The 13,945-nt window shown below is 37.3% G+C and overlaps 1 protein-coding gene across 1 annotated transcript in view; it reads right to left on the reverse strand.

The window, feature by feature from the left end:
- Positions 1–13,945, reverse strand: part of TENM1 (teneurin transmembrane protein 1) — a 781,733-nt gene that overhangs the window by 202,627 nt on the left and 565,161 nt on the right. Inside the window, exon 5 of the mRNA XM_014306575.2 lies at positions 6,922–7,182. Coding sequence (XP_014162050.1) covers positions 6,922–7,182 — 261 coding nt within the window. The remainder of the gene's footprint in view (positions 1–6,921; positions 7,183–13,945) is intronic.

The following is a 13,945-nucleotide window of genomic DNA, read 5'->3' on the forward strand; positions in this document are numbered from 1 at the left end:
AAATTTAACCAAAAGAGATGAGAAATAAACAACACTGTAAACTTAATAAAACAACGTAAATAAAACATCAGGACAGACATGCTGACTGTTTAGAATGGAACTGTTCCCAGCAACACACTTGTCCAGAGATGTCCTCCTGCAGAATTCACAGTAAATGCTCAACAAGAGAAAAAGTATTTTGTTCAGTGTTTGCCTGGTCTCATAAATGCTGTGAAATGAGCAGTCAGACAATCCTCACCCTCCTGCACTGCAGCACCCTGACAGAAAGCAGACACTTATCTGTCTACCCCATCTCAGTTTCCCCCCAGTGGCAGCCTAAATAAACTGAGTCCCAAGAATTGCACAATCACTGCAAAGTATTTTTGCACTGTGAAGTATTTCTGGAGATAATTTTCCTTTGCATTCATACCCAGAATACTGAGAAAATAAAAAGGATTTAAATGAAAGGAGTGATAATTTATATTGCTGCTGGCTCCTCAAGGCGCATCCACTATACTTGCTGTATTACAAGGGAGGAAAGCCAAGAGATTTTTTTCCTGAGCCAATTTACTGATTTCTAGAATAAAAATCAGACTTGACTCTTCTCCTCAAGTCTTCCTGCCTCCCCTCCTCCCCCACCATGAAAGAAAAAAAAATCATTCAGAGAAAACAATATTACACAACCTTGTACAAATGGACTGATAATTTTTACTATACTGTGGGAAAAGGTCATTTAGATTCTGGAATATAGAAAGTATTTCTGCTACATTCTAAACACTGTTTCATTATCTTTAATGTAAGATTCTAAATACTGATATTTGTCTTTAAATTAGTGTTCATTGTGCTTAAAAGAGAACCACAAAAAAGGGAATGTTTTAACACCGTGTAATGATTTTAATAGACCACATGAAAATTGTAAAGATTAAAATAGCAGACATGCAGATGCAATGCCCTTGTTAGTCAGAAAAAGTAATAAAGATGGTAATTTTAAAAGGCAGAATTTCCCCCACAATACTGACAAAAAAGTCATTAGCTGAATTTCCATACATAAACAATTTCAGAAATGGCTTAAATACTGGGGGCTCAAGCTCAAGACGTGCATGATATTGCAGCTGAGGCGATGCTGCAGTGCTTTCAGAAGCATCTCACACTTATCCAAGGCAATTTGGATAACTTACATGCTGCCTTTGAGACAGTAACATTTCCAGAGGAACCACTCTAAGGTCAACAAAAGCATCTTACACTCTGAACAACTGCAGCAGAGCAGCTCCCCTGTCAGTGGATATGCCAATGCTCCCCAAAAGACATTGCTGTGTTACTGCAGGGGCTCACATCCCTCCTTTCACTCTGAGGAGCTGCCTTTGAAACAACAGCAGAAGAAACCAACATAAACACCATGTAAACACTAAAAGATCAAAAAAACCTTCACAACAAAAGCAACAGAGGTCTTTTATTAAAGGAAGGTAAGCAGCCCTTTTCTGTCAAATATCTGAAAGTACCATAAATCAAATATCTGACAAGCTATAGCAAACTACAGAAGGAATTTCACTATGAGGGCTTTTGCATTTTATTGATGAGGTTGCCTTAATCTATTAGGTGCCTTAAAAGATCTGATAGGCAGGAGTGTACAAACAGAATGGAATCCATACCACAACAAAAAGGCAAAATAAAGCATACAAGGAGCAAAGAGAAAAATATTAAATGACACAGAGGGAATGGGATTAAGACCAATATTTACCTTTATATTTTCAAGGCTACTTACACATATTTAACCTAATGGGTCTACTTGCAAATTCGTAATTCAATTTCTTAATTGCACCACTGTAAATAGAAAGTGACAGGACAGGAGCTAATGGATATACTTCAGCCATCATCATTAGAAACACAATCCTGCATAGAGAGGCAGCCACATGCACACTTCTCAGAGCACGTATTGCTATTGTAATGTAGATGTTGGTAATAATTTCCTGGAGAAATGAGAAAGCCAGAGATCAGCTTAATGCCTGAGCTGTTTACAAAATAACAGTAAATAACAGCAACATTAATCACAATGCTGTCATTTCCTTACATTAAACACAAGACTTTTATGAAGAGCCAGATCCAAGCCTAATTTAAACAGGTGTGAATTCACAGTAGGTCTATTGTCACACACCATAAATTAAATCAGAGCCTGGTCCTTAGCTAAATCCTCCCCATGTCTGCATAGCTACAGCATTCACAAAGCTGTGCTTCTCATACAGCATCAGCCATTGTAGCATTTCCTTTACAATTTAAGTATCTTCATCCCTTTAACAGATACTGCAAGGATACTGAATATGAAGTGCAAAGAACTAAGGTGACTTGTCCAAAACTCACCCATCTGCCCAGCAATCAAAATGAAAAATCCCCAGAGATTTAGGGACAGTCAAAAGCTCTGTTAAATGGATCACTGCTCCCAGGCTATAAAACAAATACTTAGATGAATTACACAAGAATAATCTTACATGTTTCTAGCTCATTAAACTTAGCTTTGATCTGTAACCTACTAAATTCTCTACTACATCTACTTATTAAAATATGGCTAATACTATTACCCCATCTTTGCAGCCTGCTGTTTAAAATGTTTGTTATTATTAGAAGTATTGTTTCAAATAGAATCTGATACCATATACTCATATTAAGAAAAAATTTTCCCAACACTTTAGGGTGGGCAAAAAGGAAAAATTGCATTTTTCCACGGCTGTTTTTTCCCCCCTCTTGCTTTGCTTTTAACGAGACGAGTATGTTATTAAAAAAGTCCCCATACCAGATCTCACTAGCACTCTAATGCTACATTGTATGACCAGTGGTATTGCAGCCTGTACTAAACCCCTAATTTCTTGCCTACAAATCTCAAAGAAGTCATTGTGAACTACAGCTAATACCCAGTTGTCATAAAATAATTCAGCCAAAGAAACTGAGCAGAAATCTGGATCCAAGATGAGTCTGCATTGCACAGTACACTCCTCCAGCACTGGGAATCCAGTACTCTCCTACTGGTTGTCACTGTGGTGTAGAGAAAGAGTAACTAATTGCATAAAAACATCTAAGTAGATGTCAGGAATGAGCCAAACAAGTCAGACTTAAAAGTACATCAAAGCAATCTGACAAAAGAGGTTAAAAATTGTGTTGTTGTAGGAATGGCTGAAGTTCTACACTAGCTCTCAGCTGAGACGTAGCAGCTAAAAGTAAAAAGAGTTGATGGCTGTGCAGATGTGCTAAATGCAGCTCAAAAATGGATTATGGCATGGCATAAATGCACTTGAGGTCAAATTCATTGTGTCACAGCTGCATAGACATCCTGTAAAGGCAAACATAAGAATTGAATGAACAACAATGAGGAAGGTTATATGGACACAAAATGGACTGTGGGCTGCTTTTTAATACACTACCTAGTGTGGGAGGCAGATCTGTGTCAAACCATGTAATTTTAGGGATATATCTGGAGATCATGCTTTCTGTAGATCAGGTTTGTATCATCCTCTTCTTGACCACATACTCCAGAAAAACAAACAAACAAAAAAATAAATTTGCCAGCTCGGTAACCCGGCAGATGAAAGCGCTGAGTTTGATGTTCTGACACACTGCAGTGACAGATACCACTGTACCAGAGAACTGAGGGCAAGTGCAGTCTTCAATGGAATAAAGGAACTATTTTTGATATGGTTATTCTGTGGTGCTGTTGTCTGAAATTTACAGCCATATACCATAGAGTAACACTGTGTTTAAATGGAGCTATTTACACTGTACCAGGGATAAGCAATGGTCCCCAAGAAATTGGTCATTCATTTTGTGAAGTCAATATATATTTTGCTTAGCCTCAGGCAAAGCTGAAGGCAGTCTGTGCCCTAATAGGCTATTATTATTTGCCATTAACTTGACAACAATGAATGGGAACGTTGGTGTTTCATACAATCTGTTTAATGCTGCCAAAACAACCAGAGTGTGTTTTAACAGTGATTATGACAGAGTTGGTGTGTCTACTAAGGAAAACAAGCCTTAAATAAATTCTCAAATTGGGCTACCCACAATGAACAGAGAAGTATATATCCTGTGCCAGGGAACTTCAAGCTAGAGCTAAGAATGAATAGGAGAATGTCAAGAAATAGCTAAAAAGAAGAAAATTTTATAAAGTATATTAGCTCCAGATCAATGTAAAGCAAAAAACTGCCTTGAAAACACATCTACTGGAGTCCACACAATTAATTGTCCCAGTATTACCACAAAAAGACCTGTCCTGCATTTGCAGCAAAAACTGTGTTCATAGAGGAAGAAAATAAACCCTCAAACCCAAAACCCTACTGACCCTTTCAAAATATGGACAACAATTGCAATGTTTTCTCAAATCATGCAACAACTATACCTTTCTCATTAATTTTACTCCAGTTCCAAATAGCTGCATTCACATACCATTTGGTCAACCCCTTGAAATCCAGAATTCCTAAATACTTTAACAAAAGTTAGGAAGTATAATTGAAACTAATATTTCATGTACTTCCAGCAGCAGATCTTATGCATTCTCCCATTTTCACACCAGAAGAGTTACTGGCAGGCACAAAAAAATACATTTCCATGGCAGAAACTGACAAGGATAAATGCAGCACTCGTGGCTCTCTGATAAAGCCCCTGGCACATAGGACTGCATAGAAACAGGAAGATGTGCCATCTCTGACATAATTTAAGTAGAGATTTATGAACTTCTGTATTCAAAGAGTGCTTTGTTGCTGAGTGCCAGCCCAGATGAAAAACACACTGCTCTCTGGATCAGAAATCTTGGCTATGAACTTACCTGTGAAATAATAGATAATATAAACAAATGTAGCTTGAACTGCAGTGTTCAAATTTATTCAGACCTTACCTTTCAAGACTGTATTTATTATGACTCAAGAGCACAGGAAGCACTGATACCTGTTTAGTTGGCCCTATCTGGAGACATCTAAAGAGTTCAAGTGAACCTGTGCTCTCAGCTTCTCTCTCTTCCAACTTGCTCTTGCCCTCACTTTCCTCTCCCAGCTATCCAGTTAAAACTGGTACTCAAGCACCTCAAACATGAATCCCTGATTTAAAAAGGCTTACAAGAAAGGAAATATTAAAGCCACATGCAAAAAGATTATCTACACCAGTTTAAATTGATTAAAATTCTTCTCAGAGACAAACCTTTAGCAAACAAAGCATTCTTTGGTGGGGAAGCACAATGTTATGTGTCCCTACCTTAACAACACTTAACCCTTAACATAGTTCTTGCCACATCTGTGCAAGACGATGCAGGTGCACTACTGACAGTAATTTTCATCTACAGAAGATTACTTATTTAGTGGTACATGTACTACCAAGCAAAATATCATCAATACCCAGCTGCACCACTGCACTCCAGACTGAAATACAGAACTCACTTAAAAGATTTATTTGCTTTCAATACTTCTGCTTCCCAGTGCCTTACAAGAGAAATGTGTCTTTTTTTAGTCTAACTGGCACAAGTATGCACATTCATTCCACGAATCATTCCCTTTCAATCATTTTCACAGTTATGGGCCAACCAACGCCAGGCAGACCAGATTCAACTCCTTCAGCCACCACCTAAAGCCCAGTGTCTCTAGGAAAACAAACACAATTCCTCCTCAAGCCCAAACAAAACCTCTCTATGCAGCGAACACTTCACAGAGGATGGATCCCACAGAAGCAGGAAGCTGGAAGACATGCAGCCACTGCACACTGGAAATGGGGTGGCATCTAAAAATTACCTGATTCCACCAACACAATAAAATGTGGTAGCCCAGAACGCTTAATCCCCAAAGGAACATTTAAACAGAAACAAGCTGTACACTAAAATCTCTTTTTTAACCTCAACCAGATAATGTAATGTTTTTGAGCCTATATTGGATGTTATCATTGGTACTGGCAGACATCCAGGTGAAATTATATAATTATGAGCTTCATGTTTGATAAATTCAAACATATAAGTATAGAAATGCCATTTATACTGAATCAGTTGTATTAACCTTATGACTACAGAGGCACTAAAATATGTTGCTGTCAACATTCAAGTGTCAATATTTAATGACATCTAGACCTGCCATAACATGCAGCTATTAAACACAGAAATTAAAATATCAGCTAAGCTTGTTGATCTTAAGCATGATAAATTTGTTTACTTACTATACTTTGTAAGGAAGCAGAGTAAATTTTAATCAATTTTTATGAAGAGATAAAAAAATACTAATTCCTCACATTACTAAATTAAACACACATTTTTCCCTTCTGTGACACACTTAATTGTAAGAAAAGCAAATGAGTAAAAAATCCTGAATGAGAATGAATATTTAGAAAACACAGACACACAAAAAACAATCCAATGTGACTCACAAGCCCACTCTCTATATGCAGAGAGATACAGAACTGAGACATGACAAACATCTGTTCAGTCTGTCCTACTGGTGAAGACATGTCTTCAGGGGTAGCATAAGATTAGAGGTAAATAGAGAATTTAGGACTGCAGGTTGTCTTTCTCAAGTCACCTGGCTGAAGAGCCTTAAAGCTATGCCCAGGAGCAACTGTATGCAAAATGGGATATAAATGTACATATATAGATATATTTTAGAACCTAATTCATAGGCCACCAAATTCAAATGATAAATATCTTATGATATAAAAATGAAGAATGTGGGAAAGCTATTAGTCTTTAGAGAAATTATGTTTTAACAAAATCACTGTTTCATTTTTTTCACTTATTTTCTGTCTAAACTATAAATGCAATACACACAGCAAACAACCCCTTCATCTTACATACAGTATAGGGATCTAGGAAGGAAGGGGGAAAAGAGAAAGAAAATAAAAGAGATAAAAGGAATGTAAGAGAAGTGGGAAAAGAAAGCTTTGAATAAATTACTTCTACTATTGATTACATGAGATGCATTTCTCTATTACCATTCTCCCCATCAGACTTCCTCTCATGGTCAGTGTCAGTGAGGGACAGTGCTGAGTTTGCCCGGCTGGACAAGCAGGAGCTGTGCTCTGATTTGATGCCCCTCATCCACATCCTCAGGGCGTGGTCCGGGGATGCTCCTCCTTCTGTCTCAGTGTCCACATCGGAGCCCACCTCCAGAGGGTAACTGTGCTCAGCTACACCATGGAGGTCAGTCTGATAGCCAGAGCACAGGATATGGGGAGTCTCACAGAATTCCATGTCTGGAAAAAACAAAAGTTCAGAAAAAAAATGTAGCAGTGAAAAGCAATATAACTTTGGTTTTCTTTTGGAGGATTTGTTTTGAGAATTAACATTGTTCACACTATTAGAAGACTGTTTTTGGTCAGTGACTCACTCTGCTATCTAATCTACTCTAAAGGTAATACAACTAGAAGAATATATAGTAAAATATATAGTGCTGCACTGTAATTGTGCCTTTTTGTCTGATAGAAATATGCATTATAGCTCAAACATGTGCACACCCACACACTGATAGCAGCACATCAATTTACAACTGAAGTTAGCGTCTGCAAACACAGACACTTTCTCACGTTTTGCCAGGAAGGCAACAGCTCCAAATTAATCTCAGTATGTTTTTATCCTAGGGGAAGTGTAGCAAATTTCCCAATAGAGAACTTAAAAAAATAACATTTAAAGTATTTGGTTTATGGTGGAAGACAAAGAAAGGGTACTTACCATTGGCTTGCTCTTTGAGAGTGCTGTCCTTGCATATTCACACCAGTGGGTTTGTGTTCTCCAGTGCTGGTGGCCTACAGGAAAGCCTAGAAGAGCAGTGACTACTAGGACTGTACAAGGGCCATCTCATGACACCAAGCCATCTGAGATTTGAGAGCTGTACAGTGCTACAAGTTATTCTTACTGAACACAGCAGCTGCTGGGCAGCAGAAATCCAAGGACAAACAGAAGGTGGACAGGACCCATAATGTGAATATGCAGAGGAAACATTCTCGAAGAACTACAGGTAAGTAACACACATCAGCAAATTGCAACTCCCCTTTGAGGTAGCCTCTGCATATTCTCACTTGTGAGAATCCAATTACAAATGCAACTCACAGGGACTATGACAGGGAGTTCTAATTAAATAAGGATTACAGAACTGCACTTCCTAATTGAACATCAGACCTGGGATGCCATCTTGAGAGACTAAATACAATATCAAATATGCATACAGTATTTCAGTTTCTAGAAAAGAAACATTAGAGACAAGAGTCATTGTTTAAGACTAAGGACAAATACTCTTTTCTACTGTCATCCTAACCAAAGCTTTAATTTGCCAAACTAATCCACTTACCAGCTAGTGAGAGGAATGATTCTGATTTTAATCACTCTCTCTGAAATAACAAAAAGCCCTAGTATTTTCTTCAAGGTATCAACCAAAACCTACAAACCAAATACTAAGATATAAATTTAACCACCTGAAGAAATTTTAATTCATCTGTCTCCATATATCTTTCCTTTGCCATCCAGAAATTCCTGAAGGTTTTGGCTTTGAGCTCGGAATGGCAACCTCATTTGTGGAGGGCAAGGGAAGAAGGCAGGCAGCAAACAGAAAAGCATGGCCATGGCCTCACTTTCCTACAGGAGTCATGGAAGGTCACCCTGTCTTGCCTGGTGCTGCTGCATCCCAGCAGCACCAGCCACCACTGCTCCTGCTCCCTTGGGAGCAGCAAGACAGGTGTGGGGATGATCCCAAGTGCTCCAGCACTTACTCTGGTCTTTTCCTCTTGTTCACAGGAGGAGGATGTGGTCTCAGCCCCGTCCTTGAGAAGCTGGGATGTGCCTTCACAAGCCCTGTCCCTGCATGTCTCTCAATTGCACTGAGACTGCCCCAAAGTTTGATGGAGGTGGCCAAGAGAGAACAGCCAAAACAGTTGGAAGCAGTTGCATAGGGAATATCCGGCATTCGAACTTTGTCTACCTTACAACAGGTGTGATTTCAAGAAACATCATCTGATCCTTCTTCCCCTTTAAAAGAGATCTTTGCTTATTTTCACCATCTGAGGAATATTGCCATAATTAAAAATCTTCCTATACCTTCAAGAATCACCTCAGCTGATGCCAGGTCCTCAGGGGACAAGCATGCAGGAATTTTTTTTTTTACATGGCTGTCCCTCCAGGCAGATGTCTGCCATTAGCAGCCTGGAGCCCATCTTCTCCCTGTTTGCATTTGCATATGCCACGGGGAAAACTCATCCCAGTAAATCCCACAAAATGCTAATTAGATTACACATTTTTAAGAAGGACAGAATTTACCCTTCAGTCTATATGTTAATTCCTTTTTTTTTCTTTTTATACTCTAACTCATGTTCAACTCAAGTTTAACACAATCTATTGCCTTAATAGTCTATTTCTTAAGTATACAAGCCTTTGCAGGATTTTAACTCCCACAGGAAGAATTTTCTGAAAAGCTTTTACAATGGCAGAAGTAGCTGCTTTGAGTCTGCATATCTAACCTTTTTACCTTAGATACTACACATTTCCACAAGGAGATAAAGTTCAAGTAGATTTATGATAGATTTGGTATTACCACAAAGACATAGTCACAAGAGAAATGAGAGAACATTAATACAAAATCCAAGGTTTTGCATGAACAGAGGACAGAGGAAAAAAAAAGTGGCAGTTATGAAAATGATGAAAGGATTTTCAACTGTGGACCCTCACAGAGCCTGCTGTAACACAACCATTAAAAAACAAGGACTTTATCTCACATTGATACTAATTAGCTTTTTCAAAAAAGTAAAGCATGAAGAAATATAAAATATCTGATGAGCAATAAAAGGAAAGAAGACTTGTTAAAAAAATCAGCATTGCAATCAACAGACGCCTTTCTTTCTATACTAAATACAATTTTCTATTAAAAAAAAAAAATCTTCAGAGATAAGCAGTTAAAGAGAAGTTGGAGAGTGGTGCCTCTGCTATTTAAGGCTGATATGAAAAGTGGGCAGCTGACCAGGCAGTTCTAACAGAGCTCCAGCTTTGCTCACAAACAAAGTTACTGAAAATGCCAGGCAATTCACGAAGGCTTTATTTACTGTGGCATCAATTTAGCCACCAGTACAGCTCAAAAACTAAGCTAGGATTTTCATGCAGATACAAAACACTTATCCCAGTGCATCTTCCATTGTATGGTCAGGAGTAACTGTGTGCCAGCTACTCTTTCTGCAACTCTTTTAGTTTTTTCTGGCAAAGGTTAAAAAAAATAAAATTACCCCAGTGAAAGACCACTGAGGCCCTTCTCTCCAACCTAGTAATTCTGCAAACTTGGACTTGCAGGACTTGTGGAATCTCCTCACTGTTGCCATTTGCCAAGAATTCTGCTAATTTCTACCAACTAACCCTGAGTATAAATAAATATTTATTTCAATAAATAAATATTTAAAATACAGAAAAAATGGTCCAAACAAAGAAGCTAGAAGAAACATAAAACTAGAGTATAAATAGTGATGGGCATGAAGAACTTTCCTTTCTAGTCCTCCCATTCCCTTATGGAAAAATATTATTTTGCATTAATAACAGAATAATAAGTATTAATTTAAATTACTTAATTGACCTATGTGTTCAACTAGAGAAAGAGCTTACAGAAAAATATAATTTATTTATAAACTGGAATAGTTTGACATCTTGCAATTAGGTGCCTTTTATGTACCCCATGATATAATTAAGCAATTGCAATTTATTGATTGTAAAAGTCTTTGAACATCACTGATTCACAAATTAATTTTATTCTTGATTCTTGATATGAGGTGGTTCGTACTCAGAATGCTCCCTGCTCAAACACACACAAAATCAATTCTCTGGATGAAAAAAATACAAATTATTCTTTCTGCAAATATAAAATTATAAAAGAGACTAAGCAGCTGAAAGGCAAGGAGAAAATATCAGCCTTGGAATTTGAAATCCATGATACTGGTTTTGGCCTAGCGTCCTCTTTCAGACTGGGTTTTTGAAAACACTGGAAATATCAGAGTCTGGGGAAAAGGAACTCCAGAAAGGCAAATAATACACATTAACCTGAACAGTGTCATGTTTGTGCTTGTGTCTGAGGGAGTACATTGGGAATGCAAGGGAAAAATATCCCAAACATGCACTTTTGTTTATGGCTCAGGATTTTAGTGTTACACCACAACCTGGTGTGTATTTTTCCACACTGAACTTAGCCCAGTGCTTTAATCTGCAGGTGCATTATGTGTGCTGCAAAACAAGCAGAAAGGCAGACCAGCTACTCGTGGTATAAGAGACTCAGAGACACTGGAAGGAAGGAAGGGAGGGAGGGAGGGAAGCACTGAGGAAAAATGTAAATCAGATGGGGAAAGTGAAGTTTGCCTTCATTTTTGGAAGCAATACATATGCATTCTCCTAAATGAGAAATTTTGAGGGCTATTGAACACTCTGCTAAATTTCATGTGTTCAACGGCCCTTAAAATTTCTCATTTTTCACCTGAGGACTGTGGTTTACTGGCTGGTTGCTGGACTTGAGAATTAAATGTGCAGAGATCTTAAGCTGCTTCATAAAGGCATTCATGAAACACAACCTGCTACATATATTTTTGAATGCTTTTGTGTATATGCTTCTCATTTAGTCAAAGATCTTACTTCTTTCCATGTTGAGAGCATACCACATCTTTCCTAGGACAATATAATTCAATGAAATTAAGCTCCAGTAACCATCTGTACAAAAACCACTGAGGAAGAAGCCAAAAATAAATTAATTTTCAAAAATGCATTACACTGACTATTAATTTGTTTTACAAATGTCATGTTTATCGGCAATTGCATTATTGCCACAACCTGGAACTGTTTCTCAGCTGCATATACTTTAATAAATAAAAATTGATATACATATTACACATAAATAACAACCATATAAAATATACCATTTGAATTTTTTTTACTTTGATAGCAAATGCATTGTATTGTACATTTTTTTTGCTGTATTTCAACTTGTCCTTGCATTCCATTATTTATGCAGCTTACTTTCTTACATTAACCTCAAGTTACCAGCAGAGATGATAGAAAGTTCAAAAATATCAGCCATAACAACTAAAGGAGGAATAAAAGAGGAATCAGAGCCTGTTACAACACTAAGGAGGGAAATTTGCAGGTTAGGCAGCTAAGGGATTAGGAAAGGAGGCTGCACTTTCAGAAAGCTCTTTGGCTTGTGAAATTTATAAGGAAGAAAAAGTCTTTATTCTCCAGGTCCTTCCCTAGAGGTACCAGAGGATGAGGTTCCAACCTGTGCCTCATGGCAAATATCTTTCTAGTCTCTTCTTCACACTAATTCTTCAAGCTTAAATAAGAGCACAGAAATGGACTGAATCCCTTAAAATACTCTCATGGAGTTCTCAGATATTAATTTTTATTTTTACTACTACTGAAATCAACATAAATACGGAATTTTTACGCAGAAATAATTCTGATCCTATGGGGACACAGATGAACCTTCTCTGTCCCCAGAAGCAGAATATTCTTTTGGAGATCACCTGAAATTCTTGATGTTAGAGATTTTGTTTTTCAAGAGTTTCTCAACTAACAAGATGCCAGAGGAGGCATCTTTGGAGCTACAGTGTGGATGCAGCAGCTCTCATTTTAATTTAGGAAGAAACACTTTCAGTACAATATTGGTTAGAAATTTAATCCTTGAAGTTCAAATAGATCTGAATTATTGCTGGCTACAGCCTTTCCTACTCCAAGTACAGCTCTATGAGGTACCTACTTCCATTCACAGGATTCTGTTAAACAGAAATTTCTACTGCAGGTACTCATAAATATCTCTCCTTTAATGAATTTCAGAATTATAAAACCATAGCAAATGCCAGGAATTAGCATTTAATCTAAATTTCATATAAAGGAAACCAACTTATTCTCAAATAATGACCACACTAACTCTACCCTACTAAAGACAAGAGGATAAAAAAAAATTTACCACAGATGAGAAAGAACCTCAATATCATTTGTGCAGATAAATTGAATTCTTCTAGTATTACAGCTGAAATAGAGTTTGGAAAAGCTTGTCTTACAACACATTCACATATAATTTCATTCTCCATATGCAATAATCTATTAAGAAGTTAAGAATTTTCAAGAAAAAAATATTTTCTGCTTCCAAAAACTCTGTCATAAGAGAAAAGCATTCCAATTTTCTTTCAAGTATTGTAAAGGTTCCTTGGCTCAATAATAATTTTTCTATTACAAGTTTTGGCATTTACATTTGTGTTTGAGGGAAGCAATAGATAATGAATCCTTTCTTCTTGTGATTAAATTTTCAAAATTAAACCTAGCCATAACTAAAACTTTAATAAAGGACAATAGAACTATGGATCAAACTAACTAAAAGCATATTAACTAGCTTTCCCTTTGAAAGAGTTTCATATGAACCAATAGTTTTCCCCCAGATGAAGCAGGGGGTGTGAAGCAGTGGGGCACGGTTCTGCTACCTCTCATCCTGTGCATTCACAGCTCTCAACAGGCAAAGCTGTGCTGGGATTCTGTCTCGTTTTCAACTCTGTATGCATTTCAAAGAAAGGCTGACAAAATTATTAGAGTGCAAACAGAGTACCAACATTCTTCAAAGTGAAATTACCCTCAGATTGTGGCTCTAGCCCTACAAAGTTGAATTCAACTCCGCCATGCTTTTCTGGTAGTAATTTCTGACAGCAGTTAAATTTAAACAAAATCTCTTTAATTCAAACCTCAGTCTTAGATGTCCATGGTCCATGACATCTAAGCATGACAGCTATTCACTTCCAAAAAAAAATGAGACAAAGATATGGAAATAATTCCTACCAACAGTTTTGATCCTGGTTTATAGAATACATTTTAAATACACTGTTTATTTCTCAATTATTGAAATTTATTTGTTTTTAAAACTGCAGTCAAACCAGTACCTTTAGATAATGAGCACCAAAATCTTTTTAAGATAAATGATGTGCAAAGCAGGTATCTTTATAAATTTCACTGACTTGG

Source organism: Geospiza fortis, unplaced genomic scaffold (genome assembly GCF_000277835.1).
Source record: "Geospiza fortis unplaced genomic scaffold, GeoFor_1.0 scaffold157, whole genome shotgun sequence".
In the NCBI taxonomy this organism is placed as follows: domain Eukaryota; kingdom Metazoa; phylum Chordata; class Aves; order Passeriformes; family Thraupidae; genus Geospiza; species Geospiza fortis.